The sequence below is a fragment of the Gobius niger genome (genome assembly GCF_951799975.1).
Source record: "Gobius niger genome assembly, chromosome: 12".
Lineage (NCBI taxonomy): Eukaryota > Metazoa > Chordata > Actinopteri > Gobiiformes > Gobiidae > Gobius > Gobius niger.
Window position 1 is genome coordinate 15,722,983 of NC_136863.1, and position 14,797 is coordinate 15,737,779.

Consider the following 14,797-nt stretch of genomic DNA (forward strand, 5'->3'; position numbering starts at 1 on the left):
TGATTTCCTTTGACGACAGGCATCCAAACATTTAAATATTATGCCATCTTCCAAATGTAAAAATGATGTTGTTTGTGTCCAGCCAAGCATTAGGAGCATGTCTGGTAGTGCTTCAGCATGTCTGTTTATGTATCAGTTTCACAGAGGTTTAGTTGCTCTTGTAACATACAGTACATTAGGGATGTTTTGCAGGGTGGCTTTAGAAGCAATGAGTTATGTGGTATGTTTGGTCAGCACATCCACATGGTTTTGTTCTGCATATGAAATGGCACGTGAAAGTAGCTGCTTTTATAGAGAGGCCAAGTCTGTACAAATGCTTCCTATTCACGCAGCATGTTGCTGAATTGAAAATTAAAGAGCAATTGGCACTGTGCTTTAGTGTGGAAACCTTGAAAAGATGAGAGGCCTTTTTGAAAAAACGGTCAAAGCAAGATAAAAAATAAAACAAAAAAACAAGGCCAACTCATTGGCATTCTCCTGCTCATCAGCCTCCTATGGACTTCAAACTGCATATTATATACTCTTAAATGCACAGTTTACTGGCGTGGTTCTCCTCTATGCCGCACACACTCAGGGAGAGGGTCAGGTGGAGGCGTAATCATGTGAAGCAGTCATGCGCTTCCTGAAATGCTTGGTGTGTGTGATGTGGCCACTGGGCCCCTGCCCCGACACTGATAAGGGCCCAATTCCACCTGGACCACAGCGTTAGCAGCCACCTGAAAGACCGCGGGTAATGACTAACTACGAGGCACAGCAGCCCACCGCAAATGGCTTCAGCATATTAAAGAAGGAAAAGAGGAGATTGTGGAAAGAGCTTCTAAAAATGAAATGCCTTCAAGTTGACTTTTATCCATGCTTGTGTATTTTTTGACCAAAGCACACAGGCAATTACAGTTGTATAGTCTGCTTTCTAGATTCTCCAAGGAGTTTTGGGTAGTGTGGTGGTGAAGTTGTTTGCGATCTCCCCCGCGCAGCAAGAAGATCCTTGGTTTGATTTGAGGTCCCGGTGAGGTGCTTGCAGGTTTCCTTAAGGTGCTCCAGTTTGATTCATCATCAAAATGTGTTTAGTAGTGCAAATTTGACATAAACATGACTGAGTTTGAACTGTGGCCTTTAAGCATTTATGAGAGCCAAAATCCTCAACCGCACCTGCTTTTTTGTCTCAGTTTAGCATCAACTTTCCTCGTTGCACTTGTTCAAATGCTGAGTAAATCAGGCCCTGAACATATAGAAAGTGGCTTAGCAAGGGTATCAAGGGGCCCCAAGCAAGAATGTCAGTAGGGGGCCCTCTGGTGGCCGCTCGCACTGGGAGAGAGGACGTCATTTGGGCAGGAGCGGGTCACCTGACAACTCCCATAATGCAGTTCTCTGCATAGGTTTTCCTCAGAACAGAAGGCTGAGGTTCTTTAGGTCATAAAGTGTTACAATAAACTGGTTTGACTACTAGAAATATAATACGGTGGAGCCATGAATAAAAATGTCTGTCCTCTGCTCCTTATAAGTTAACATTAGGGAACCATGACTCACTAAAATATGCAGCAGGATGGGGATAAACAGCACCACAGAGCAGTGGTGGAGAGATGATGGAACTGCATCATCAAAATCATTAGGAAGACTGTGTAAATCAACTGTTTACTGCAGGCTCCTGAATAACGGGTTGGTTCATGGAGGCGCTTGACTGTTGGGAGCCCTAGGCAGCTGCCTGTCTTGCCTTATGGCAAACTACGCATCTGCATATAGATTTACTTGGATATACATTATGTCCCAATTTGAATTTGTGTCTCTCTTTGTCACGCATTTTTTTTATTGGTTAACATTCAAAAATCCTGAAATGTGTCCAATCTTCTTAGTCATAACACATATCAAACCAAAATACCACAATTACTTAAAGTACATCAGCACATAAGAAGGGGTTTGCTTACAATGATTTGAATTAAGACTTTACTCTGTACCCTGCCTGTTTTTTTCCTCCAAAAAGATGGAGGAAAAAGATTATACAAATAATCAGCAATTTGTCTCATCCTGTGGCTTAAACAACAACTACATTTTTTAAATACAGCAACCACCATTATAAGTCTCACTTTAGGTAACTGAGAGCCGGCAGACAGGCAGGGTTGGTGATGCGGATAAATCAAAGCGATGTACACTTCAGACAGTGGAGATTCCAAAGAGTCCACGCGCAGTGCTGGCATTGATTTTCTGTTCGCCTGTTTCTTTTATGCCTGACTTTTCCAATAATATGTCCCATACATCTTCAAGGTAATGTCACGCTGCCACGAGATAATTGGCCAATCGCCATTTGGGCAAACAAGTGAAAAAAACATCAAAACAGATAATGTCAAGTTTTTGTCCGCATTCTGACAGGGGCATTTTAAAGTGCAGCTGTAGAGCGATGATCAGGTTTGTTTGTTTTAGTTGACAAACCATTCTCAGCAGGCTTGTCTATGTATTTTTGACAACTATTATCACACAATCTCTGTAACTTCAAAAGCCCATTACAAGTTTCAAAAGTGCAGTAAAAAAAAGACTTTCAAAGCAGTCCAAGTTCCAGGCTAAACTTGAGTTCAGGATGCTCCATTTGGTGCCATGTATATAATTATTTCTGTTCCATTAACTGCTCAGAACTAAAACTACTGCTCTACTCTACTATTTTTCCAGCATAATTGCTTCTATTTGCAGTGCCAACCTATTAAAGTAATGCTACAATATCGGCAACAGAAGGTAACAAATAGAGGTGCGTCTTCTCTTTCTCCGTAAGTAAATCTGAGTTAGAAGAAGCAAAGTAAAGTGGCACTTAAACTCCTGGCTTTGGGCCTATAGGAAGAAACCTTCGCACCACAACTCCAAGCTTTCGAGAGGAACAGCTAATACCTCTTGGCTCATTAACACTGCTATGGAAATGGACTCTTATTTCTTTTACAGGCTTTTAATTTGTCTTTGGCTTCCAGCTGGCATTGTGGAGCCTGTTGCAAACCACCAGCCCAGATCTTATTCCTTAAGACAAACTGCTGTGTGCCGCTACCAAGATCATTTTACTGTAAACAGGGGAATCTTAGAAGAAATGCAGGGACAGGCTTTGTGAAGACACTGTAGAGTCAAACTAAAATGATTGAAAACTGGAACAACTGAATCTGACTTTCCCATTTGTAGACATGTGTCAGGGTGCTTAACAGCCGGCAGATATTTATTTTCTCAAGTAGAACGGGTTTTGAGATATGCCAACACCCGAAGATACAATTTGACAGGAAGCGAAGCTGAATGGAAGCCTGTAACATTGGGTCGACATCAGTAAATATATTGCTCATTGAGCTACAAAGAAACATGCATTAACATACTAAGAGATACAGTCCCTCAAATGTACTGTATCTCCCCACAGATTTGACTCCCACCCTTCCCACTGTCTAGTCAAATCATTACATCAACATATTTTCTGTGAGGCTACAATCTGTATCGGACTGTTGTGGTGAAGAGAGAGCGGAGTCGGGTGGCAAAGCTCTCAATTTACCGATCGATCTACGTTCCTACCTTCACCTATGGTCATGAGATCTCGGTAATGACTGAAAGGACAAGATCACGGATACAAGCGGCTGAAATGGGTTTCCTTCGCAAGGTGGCCGGGCACACCCTTCGAGATAGGGTGAGGAGCTCAGTTACCCGGGAGGAGCTTGGACTAGAGTCGCTGCTCCTTCACGTCAAAAGAGCCAGCTGAGGCTTCTGTTTCGGATGCCTCCTGGTCGCCTCCTGTGGGAGGTGTTCCAGGCATATGCTATTGGGAGGAGGCCCCGCGGAAGACCCAGGACACACTGGAGGGACTGTGTCTCTGAGCTGGCCTGGTGAACTGGCCTGGTGTCGGTTCGGGGTACCCCCAGAACAGCTGGAGGAGGGGGGCATGGATCGGGAATCTCTGCTTAGAATGCTGCCTCCGCGACCCAGCCCCGGATAAAGCGGAAGAAAATGGATGGATGGTTGGATGGATGGATGGATGGATGGATGGAAGAATGGATGGATGGATGGATGGATGGATGGATGGATGGATGGATGAATGGATGGATGGATGGATGGATGGATGGATGGATGGATGGATGGATGGATGGATGGAAGAATGGATGGATGGATGGATGGAAGAATGGATGGATGGATGGATGGATGGAAGAATGGATGGATGGATGGATGGATGGATGGATGGATGGAAGAATGGATGGATGGATGGATGGATGGATGGATGGATGGATGGAAGAATGGATGGAAGAATGGATGGATGGATGGATGGATGGATGGATGGATGGATGGAGGGCTATGATCTGGCAATGTAAAAGTGGTGGGAAGCTAACAAAGCCTATACATGAATAAACTAATATTTTTTCAGAAGAAAGACATTTGTGGAGCAGAGGCAGAGATGTGCCGCTGTGAATAAAGCTCAGCGGTGGACAGTGAGGTGAGTGTTTTCATTCATGCTACCCTAAACATGGACATTCCTACACGTTTTTAAAACGACCATATAGCCTGAACACTAAAATGCTGCGGTATTCCCAGAGAAAATCACGCGCAAACATAGGAACCATTTTTCAAGTACATTCTCCCGAAATCATTTGTCATTACTTTATCTGCTTTCTAAAGCTCCTTTATTCCGTGTGGAATTCAACAGCACTACAAAGGCCCTCCTTTCTCCCAGAAACAGCATGAGGGAGAAATAAATCCAAGTGCATATGATTTCTTGTCTGCCTACGCAATTCCATTCACAGTGTCAGTGCATTGGATTGGCAACTTAGCCCAGTGTGTAACCCGCGCTCCCTCCGACTCCCCCTGCTCTAATCCACCATACTGTAAGTGTTCCTGAAGCTGTAATGAGCTTACCTGTGTCTTTATTAAATTTGAACAGCTTCTGCTTGGGCTCCGTCCCAAGATAGAATTTAGATGAATTTGACAGTTCGCAAAGCAGCTTTTCTGTTTGTTGATGAAACTGGCAAACACGTCAATGGAGAGAAGGTTTACAGCAGAGCAAGCTGAACGCCAGAGCAAATAAAGCATGTTACTGTATGTTAATTAGACGGATGGGTCCAGGAGAGTACATGTGGGGCTGGATATTTTTAGAGAATCGTATAGCAATGCCTTTTCTATATGCCTTTTCATACGTTGTTGCCATAAGAAACATTTCTTGATACAACTGTCTGTGTTTTTCATGGTCATGGCACTGCAACCCTCTGAGTCAGCGGGTTGTTAGTCCAAGTGCCCTCCTATCACCAGCTTCCTGTCAATGCCATGTCGACTTTACACTTGTATACATTTGTGCACATTTACCGCAATGGCAGGTGCCCAAAGTGCTTCACATAAAAGGCCACTGCAAACAGATGTGCTTTCAGGGCAGTTTTAAAAACGTTTCTAAGGTTGGAGCACCTCTAATGTTTTGAGGGAGGCTATTCCAGAGTTTGGGAGTTTGGGAGCATTTGTGCCAATGCCATGCAAACAGACTTCAGTGGATTCCCATCCTTGTAACCCCACAATCAGCAGCAGTATTGTTTGCATTGTTTTGGGAAATTGGTTGTACCTAACATTGTGCTTCATCTGTGTGCAGAGAGTTGGATTGGTGTTGCAAATAAGAAAAGATTAGCCTGAGATTGCATTCCCGGGAATTGCAAGATTGACCAAAAGAATCAAAACCAGAGAAGTTTCAAGGACATTGTGTGTGACTGCTACTTAATTGTGTCTCACCAGGCCTGATCTAACCTGATCTGCTCATGCATTTATGTAACATGTCCCCAACTTGCATATCCGCAGTGTCCTTACTAATGTGCTTCTAACCTGACATGCCCCTGTGCAAATCCGTCTCTGCCCCCCCTATTTTTGTTGTAAAGGCAATCCCTGTCCATCCATGGCACCCTATTGCAGAGTCTGTGAGCTGGTGAAGCAATCATGCAAGGCTAAGACTAATCCCGAACACCCTTTGGCCATAGCTTTCACCTTCTACACAGAATGGACATTGCCTGGCTGCCCAGAATGCTTCATCCAGCTTGGCTTGCGTCTTTATCAGTTGGTCAGCGAGGAATCTGGTACACATATTCTGCTGGTCATTTCAATGCGGGGAAAAAGTGGAACGTGTGTTTGAGTGACAGACGATAAGGCTGGTCATAGGGCTGCCAGGACATGCGTAGAAAAACAGGGGCATTTGGATGCGGTGGGGGAATTAGCTGTGCCAAAATGAGCCCGGATGAGAAGAGGAAGCTCCAAAAGGATTGAAAAAAGAGGGATCAGGCTGGAGCATGAAAGCGCTGACAGAAGTGAAGGGCAAAAAGGTACAGCATAAAGCAGAGGCAAGGCGGCTGTCAGGATATGCTTTGAAACCAGAAGAAGCTTTGCCATGTCTTTGTAATGAGAGAAATCAACAGCTTGAAAATTTCATGAGCTACAAACCCATTGCTGGAAAAGTTGGTGTATGGTGTAAAATGTAATTAATATATTACAAGATTTGGTTCACATCTCTATACAAAAGCAAATGTTGTACGATGCATTGTGCCCTATCCTCTAGCTCTTCTTACTGCATACTTTGTCTTTTAATTATGATACAATATTTATTTTCTTCAGCCCAATCCGCGGACGCCTAGCAGGGACTGGACAACTAGAGCTGAAGCTCCAACAAGAACTGGACGTTCTTCCACGGTCTTGGCTCTGACTGCAGAGGGGACTCCCATCTGCCCAGTGTCTATCTATAGCCTGTCTGTCCGTGGGAGTAAATCTCTCCTTCTGTGGTTCTCCCCGAGGTTTCTCTTTTCTCCCACTGGGTTTTGGAGTTTTTCTTTATTGAGAAGGGGCGTCCCAGGACAGGGGAAACCCCTGAGGCTCATCACCATCTGCTGCAGACGCTTATTTGGACATTACATTCTTTTCTTTATTGTTTTGTGTCATTGTCTTAATGTTTGGTGCAGCACTGTGAGGCAATGTTTGTTGTGATATTGGGCTATACAAAACAATTGATGAATTGATTGATTGCATAATAGCAATTAACTTCCAGTTCCAGGTTCAGTGCATGTCAATGAACACATGCCGTTGTCCCCCATTTATACTCTCACACACACGCTCACTAATCATGGCACATGTTTATACATTTAGTCGTATAGGAAACCGGCATACATGGAGGAACCCTACACAGACATGGGGACAAGCACAAACTGCTGCGCCACCGTGCCGCCCAAGCCCAGGTGGGGGGCATGGGCATGTGGTGAGGGGGTGGGGACGGGATGAGTGAGGAAAAGAGGGAATATTGGATGGGGTTTCCCACTCACACACTGCTATGTAAACAAAGGTGGCAAAGACAGAAATAGCAAAGGATACTAATAATAGTGCAATATTTCAGAATGTGTGCATGAAGAGAATAGTTTATTTTATGTTTAAAATAAAAACAAACACCACACATTTAAGTCAGGCTATTGTCCATTGGAAACACTGCACTGAAATGTATCACAAGGCTAGTAATATTCCTCATCGACGCATGATATTGAAACGAGGTCACCACCTAATGTCAGCACAAGTACAGTCTATGTGTAACTTGTCTTCTCAGCAGGTAACAAACTGTGATCCCTGCTGACTTTGAAACACTCTCACATGAGGTAAGACTTGTTAAACATGAATGCAGTTGGGTGAATAAAGCCGCAGAGGGAGAAGCGATTTCCCGCAGGCTGATCCTGGATCCAGGCAGGAGAGAAGCATGGTCTTTTCAAGCGATGAATAGCTGCATAGAACTGTGGTAGGTAGGTCTGCAAAACACTTCCCCCCGACAGGTGTGTCTGGTCAATTCATACCAAATGCCAACTTCTGAAAACCAACCAGGAAGCTGTCAATAGCAGTACAAAGAAAAGCTTTTTGCCGACTGCTTTGTCTTACTCTACCCTAACAATATAAGCAAGAGTCTTTCAGCGAAATACAAAAAAAAAAAGAAAAGTTTTTTGGTCAATACAGTACCAAAACAACGTATCAGATTGGTTGGAGCATTCATTGATTCAGTATTTTGTAATAATGTAGCAATAATAATAATTATAATCATAATAATAATAATAGTTAAAAAAAACTTTAGTAGTAAGGGTGATACATACATGATTACAATATCCAAGGAAATGCTATGCACTTTGGAGATCTGGTTTGGTGGAAAGCACATGTTCTAAGTCCCAGCACACCACTCTTCTGAAGACAGGGATTTGAGAAACTTCTATGAAGCAGTTGAAAATGTATCTGAATTATTCATGAAGCAAGGGCTTTAGAGATGAGAGCTGCTGCTTCCACTTGTTAAGAAAGTGGTCAACAGGAGGAATCCAGGGCTGACCAAGTGGACTTTGGACTGTAAAATGCTCAAAGATGACAAGTAAAAACAAATTCATTTCTGCTGATTTATGCTCTTACTGTGTGCTCAGTTTATTTATGTTCAGAATGGTGTTCCAATGGGGAAAGAAATCAGGGGCTTGGTAGTAAGTCAGTAAATAAACAATGAAATGTGTAGCATTGATGTGATAGTATTTTGTGTGTGTTGGGTGGTAACAGTCCTTATGGGTTGCTCTGTTATCGATAAAATGTGGAGAGGATCTGCACAAACATCTTTCACTATTTGTACCTTTTGCCGTGCTTGTTTGAAGCTCTATTTCTCCATGGTGCTAAACGGATTGTGTCCCAGTGAGAAATGGGAACATTAGCTTGGACGCAGACACAGGGCAGTCTCTGTGGCCCTCCTGAGCCCCGTGAGCCGGAATATTTCAGGTCTGACCTGCTCTCCTTACAAGCACCCACGACACCTCAATGCATCATGGGAGGGCTGCAGGGTGGCTTGCATTGGCCACGATATGTCACCAAACCTAACAGCTGCAGGGCCCTCCTTTTAAAGCACACAACTCAGTGTTACAACAGCACCTGAAGGTTTAAGAGACTTCTGTCCTCAAAACATCATTTTTTAGACTTTTCTCAAGGAGTCGGATCAAGAAAGCTAAACCGCCCTAAGCACAGCCTAACATACTGTCTGTCAAGATTGTGAATTACTTACGTGACCAAATGTGAAGAGACGAACAGGCATGGCCACTGACAGCCAAAATGAACACACTGGCCCATATAGTTAAAATGTCCTCATGAATGATGTTAGAAGCAGGAGAAACAATGACTACATTTATGAGTCAGTTTGGGACAAGGGTAAAGCATGTGTCAAAGTCATTCAAAATCTATAACGCTGAAGTCTTAACTGTCAACATGCCATATTTAATCAGCTAGTGTTTAAGCTTGCACAATTTGACATTTTTTGCAATATGTGGCTTTACAAACCTAAGATAATGACAGCAAAATTGTTTTCCCTGTAGATATAGACTTTCTGTCATTTGTATCTGTGAACAGTTTATTCATTTATGTTTTAACTACATTTTTCAAACTATTTTTCAAAATATAGTTTGATATATCCTAATTTTGTCTTGCTACGCTACAGAACCTCTATTTCTTTTTTCTTTTACAGTATGACTTGCAGGCTTTTGCTTTAACCTATAAGCTTACCTTAGGGCTTTGCTCAAAGAAGGAAAATACACCCACTCCTTTATACAGTCACTGGAATGTGCAGCACTTGTTCCCCCACATTACGCTCTACTAGATACAGGAAATGTAGTACAAGTTATAGATACAACACTCCTACAAGGACAGCAACAGGATCTTCCTTTTTTCTTTCTTTCTTTCTTTCTTTCTTTCTTTCTTTCTTTCTTTCTTTCTTTCTTTCTTTCTTTCTTTCTTTCTTTCTTTCTTTCTTTCTTTCTTTCTTTCTTTCTTTCTTTCTTTCTTTTTCTTTCTTTTTCTTTCTTTCTTTTTCAACTTTTTAAGCCACGAACGCCACTCAAATGCTCTATGTTATTGTCTACCTGATTGCCTCTCAAACATGTCTTCAGCTGGGTTTGCTTATTCATGCATGGCGGAAGAGTATTATGTTTGGTAATCATCTCAAACTCATCTTGATCTATTACACATAGTTGGTCAGACAATGATCGAAAATGGTTCAAAGAATAGCCTCCGCAGAAGATTCAAAAATTCCTCAAACAGGTGCAAATGACTCAAAACACAACTAACTATGTGTTAGAGGCACATCGTAAAATGGTTGCAGAGTAAGGCTTTTTCAAACTCCTATGTCCGACAGATGCAAAGTCACACGTGCATACTTTTCCCCTCTCTCTATATTTTTTGTGAAAGCCCTCTCATGTAACCACTCAATGTGATATGCTGTTGGGTGGGGCAAAATGCAGATTATATGTTGGTTCAGACTGACCCTGGCTTCTGACCTCCTTGGGGGCATAAATTAACCACAGTCATTGCCACACAATGTCTGGAGCATCCCTGGGAGAACGGACAGTGTATTGTGAAGGGATTGTGTGAGCAGGTTCTCACCAGTGGATGTGTGAACTCGGGACTGTGGTCGTTCTTGTCGGTGATGGTGATAGTAGCTGTGGCGGTGCCCGTCAGGCCCACCTCGCTGCCCGCCATGTCCTTGGCCACAATCTCCAGCTCATACGTTGTTGTGGGCAGTGTCTGCAATACAAAAACAGGAGTTTTTTTCTGTGACTTTTATCTTAATAACTTCATTGGTTAAAAAAGATGATTTTTGTCAATTATCAACAAAACACACACACAATTGCAGTCAGTAAAATCAAATCCATGTGACGCATATAGCACATCTAACTGAAAAATGGTTTTACTGAATGAGAAGTGAAGCCCGTCAGCCTTAAGTGTCAGCATGTACTTTAATGTGTTGTATTGACAGAACTCTCCTTTGCTCACACCAAGCATCAAATGGCTGGCAAACCGTCTTTATATTTACCATTATAGAAACTCAGATAAAGCAACAAGAGAGTGCACAGTGACAACAACAACAAACTGAAATAGAACAGTAAAATGAGGACAGTGGTTTGTAAAGTTGTTAATATGAAAATTCAAATGAAATGCAGTCAAATATTGTACAGAACAAGTATAATGCAATCCCAGCAGCTCAAGATACACTATTTCTATAACCTGACCCCACTGACAAATAGATCATTTATATAGTCTTTTTCTGCTCAACACAACAGGCAAAACTTTACACATTGTCAACAGATAATAGTGACAGTGGTAGCTATTATCTGCAGAAACTTTTACAGCAGAGTGGATGTACAGTGGTGGCAGCAGCAGTTGTTTAGTCTTTTAATTCAATCTCCCATCCTTCAGTGTTTTCTCAATGTGGTAGTTTGAGTAATATCACAAACACTTGTGTTTAGCTGAATATTAATAAAGACAGATTCTGATTTATAACTTCTGAATCTCCAAAATCAATTATGCCTTGAAACATTTGTATGCAGCTTCATTGAGTTAAGTGGCACATGCGCTGGCTATGATTATCAAGCTCCTAAAGCATCACTGCAAATTGGATATGTAATCAATTTCACCAGCGAGCATCTGGAATCTGTATTATGATTAGAAAAAAAAAAAAAAAAAAAGAAAATCGTACAGACATGCTGCACCAGGATGGCGCTGGTAATGATTTAAGCAATAATGATTTTGTCGCTATCATTCATGCCGATTAGAAGTGTTGTCGCTAGTGAATAAATAACGGGGAAGGAGACTGCTGGATCTCACGATTATTTATCTGGTGCGGCGTGGGTCTGCCTGCTGGAGGTTTCAACTGTCACATGCCTAATAAAGTTCATCCATCTGTCTGGCTGCGGGCGGAGTGTGGGGATGTGGTGGTGCTTCAGCGATGGGCCAATAGAAGAAGTGTATACGTCATGTGTGTGTGTGTGTAAAAGCACATAATCAATACAAAAGACAGACATGCATTTAGACCAACAAGTGGCATCTTTAAACCATCGGCCTATGTACTGTATGTAATAAATGTAAGGGTAGTGAAATGGATAATCATTTTGAATCATGCTGTTGTTATTCTTGTCAGGTTTACAGCCATTTCTTTGGCAGGAGCAACACCGAGTATTGGATGAGACAATGGAAGACTTTTGTGTGTTGAATGATACTGGAGGAAAGCCTTTGTTTTTGTTTGAGTTGAGGTATGTATAAATGGTTTAATTTCTGAATCAGCTACATGTATTTGTTTTTATTATGATGAAGAAATCGCAATAGATTAATATAACTTTGCCATTTCTGGTGTTTTCAGTGTAGTACTGAGTATAATCAATATATGAATTCATCTTCATTTTAGAACCACTCGACGATTGTCAAAGTCGCACCAGGACATTTAAATTCTCCATTGAGCTTAAATGACCCACAGCTACACGGTCCACTCTGGTCTGATGTGTTTGCATTGGATCGTTCTCTGTGCGTTTGATCCTCTCAGACAAACGGACCTGATTATTGTGGCTAATAGTGTTTGCTGTTGCGAACTGTGACCCCCATATCTCTGCGCGCTCACAGTCAAATCCTCTGCTCAGCGCGGACTCCGCCTGCGCGCCGCCGCCCGTTGTCACCCGCCTTCATCACAGATAGCGCTCTGATCAATGCAATCGGAGGCAGCCAGCGGCAGATTAGCTGGTCAATACAGAGACACCTTGAAACTCGTTTTAATTATTGCGTCAACAGTGGGCACGGCACTCCACTGATGACTGCCTTCCCAGTAAACTCACTCATTTTTCTCCCTTTTACTTTTCAAGAAATCGTTTGCCGTCAATTAGCCCTGTCTTGTCCAGCTAATGATTCTTGATCTTTTCTTCGGCATCAACTCAAAAACCCTGACTTCATGGTTTGGCAGACGGTGTGACAGCATGGCAACAATTCATCTTGTCAAGTACATGATAAATAAGTTAGTATTAGTATATAGCAGGGGCCTCCAAGTACATTTAGCTGGGAGCCGAAATATATCGGTAGTGTGTTGCCGGGGTCCATAAACAAACGCTCCAGGTAAAATAAGTTTTGATTGGGAATATACTACTGAGAAAACTTTTTCAATACATCAATAATAATGAGCCTGACAGGACTGTAACCCTGGCTTACACTTGTAATGCACTTTACCTCTGTCACAAGTCTCTACTACAATGTCATTATACATTCACTCAGCACTTGGTGGTGGTAAGCTACTATTGTAGCCACAGCCGCCCAGGGGCAGACTGTCCATTACCACGTGATTATAATGTGTTGTTTATATCCTGATCTCTATATAATGTCTGTGCCCTCTGCTGGACACATGTGGAATTCTTTCATTGCTTTATTTAAGCTGCCCCCTAGTGGCTGGAGAGAGCGAAATAATAACTCCAAACAGGAATGGGCTAGAGATTTACTTTTTTTTTGACATACTCATGAATTTGTGCTCTACAAGTCAGGGGCCGGATTGAATCATCTGTTGGAGATCTCTGGTATAAAGTATCGTATTTTAAGGCCCTTTCACACTGATAATCGGGAGTCGGGAGTGGTCAGGTACGTTTTGAATGGGGACCGAGGCATTTTGTTTACAATTTACGACTAAACGTATTCTACAAATATTATGGGCACGTGCACTGTTCAGCTGTTGATCTGGGGTTCAGTTCGCTTCAGTGTAGATGATATGCTGAGCAGGTGAGACGGGGCGGTAAAACAAACAGCGATAGTGCATTGGGTCTGTATGAATCCTCCTTTAAGCAACAGTCTGGCAAATCTTCCATTTACAAGGAAAAGATGATTTCAATCATCTTATTGAGAGTGGTGAACCAAACCAGGCAGTGATATTTGAAGTAAGGATGGATCTGATGAAACATTTGTAAATATGAAAGTTAATTCACATAGTATAGAAGTAGGATGTGTGGAACATACCTGTAAACGGTGACATGCACAGACAGATGGATGGGGCAGGCGCTCAACCATGAAAAAAGGGCAAGAATAAAGCATAACAGATGCTTTGACCCTTTTCATGATGCCAATATGTTGGCTCTTTTGTCAAATTTTCATCACAGAAGGAGCATGAAAATGAGTTATTTTGAATATACTGCATTTTCAAGACTGATGTTTTAAGCCCAGGTGACAGTGGAAGAAATAAGAGGCATTGAGAGTACTCCTAAGCACTGTCTTAACTATGGATTTATTTATTTTTTAAAGTTAAATGTATGTGTCCCATTTTATTTCTTTTCAGTGAGTACAACTTTTGGAGTTTCATCTAAATATAAACTCTAACTGCATGCTCTCTACAGAGCTGAAACTTATTCTATTGCTGCGATTTGGATGGAATTTTATGTACGGTTATTTCGCTGTTGCACTAGATAACTTGTATAACTCTCATGCCCAAACAGCATTAATGTCTCCAGAATATGTATTTTAATGCTTGATTTAACCGCCTGTCTTGGAGGTTATACTCTTGTGTCCAGAGGCACAGCTGCTCCGGGGCAGATAGGGGAACGAGCAGGACAATAAACAGCTGTTTCCTCCACGCTGTGTCACAGTGGTGTGACAGAGGCACCCCTCACTGTAGCTCCTGCCTAATCTGTGTGTGTGTTTGTGTGTGCGCTTTGTCTTTACAAAATAAACTTCAACTGCAATTAGTATAGAGTACAACAGCCCGACACAGACTCCTGAAGAGTCTGTGGCCCGATCTTGTGTTCCTAAACGCAGGCTGCAAACGAGACCTTCACTGACGACGACACTGCTTGCACAAATAAATAGGGATGAGCCGAGATCTCCTGTCACAGGATCTCATGAGGTTAAAAAGCCACGAGATCTCGCAAGATCAAATGCCACAAGATTTTTCGTCCCTGTGTAGATACTGTGAATTTTTACTTTATTTTTCAGTGCTTAAAGACATATTAATAGTTACCCACCAATGATTACATAATATATTGGCTTGCACTTT

The 14,797-nt window shown here is 42.2% G+C and overlaps 1 protein-coding gene across 1 annotated transcript in view; it reads right to left on the bottom strand.

Annotated features, from left to right (window-relative positions):
* The window catches only part of cdh13 (cadherin 13, H-cadherin (heart)), a 287,039-nt gene that overhangs the window by 70,656 nt on the left and 201,586 nt on the right, over nucleotides 1-14,797 (bottom strand). The window contains exon 8 of the mRNA XM_079568318.1: nucleotides 10,390-10,530. Coding sequence (XP_079424444.1) covers nucleotides 10,390-10,530 — 141 coding nt within the window. The remainder of the gene's footprint in view (nucleotides 1-10,389; nucleotides 10,531-14,797) is intronic.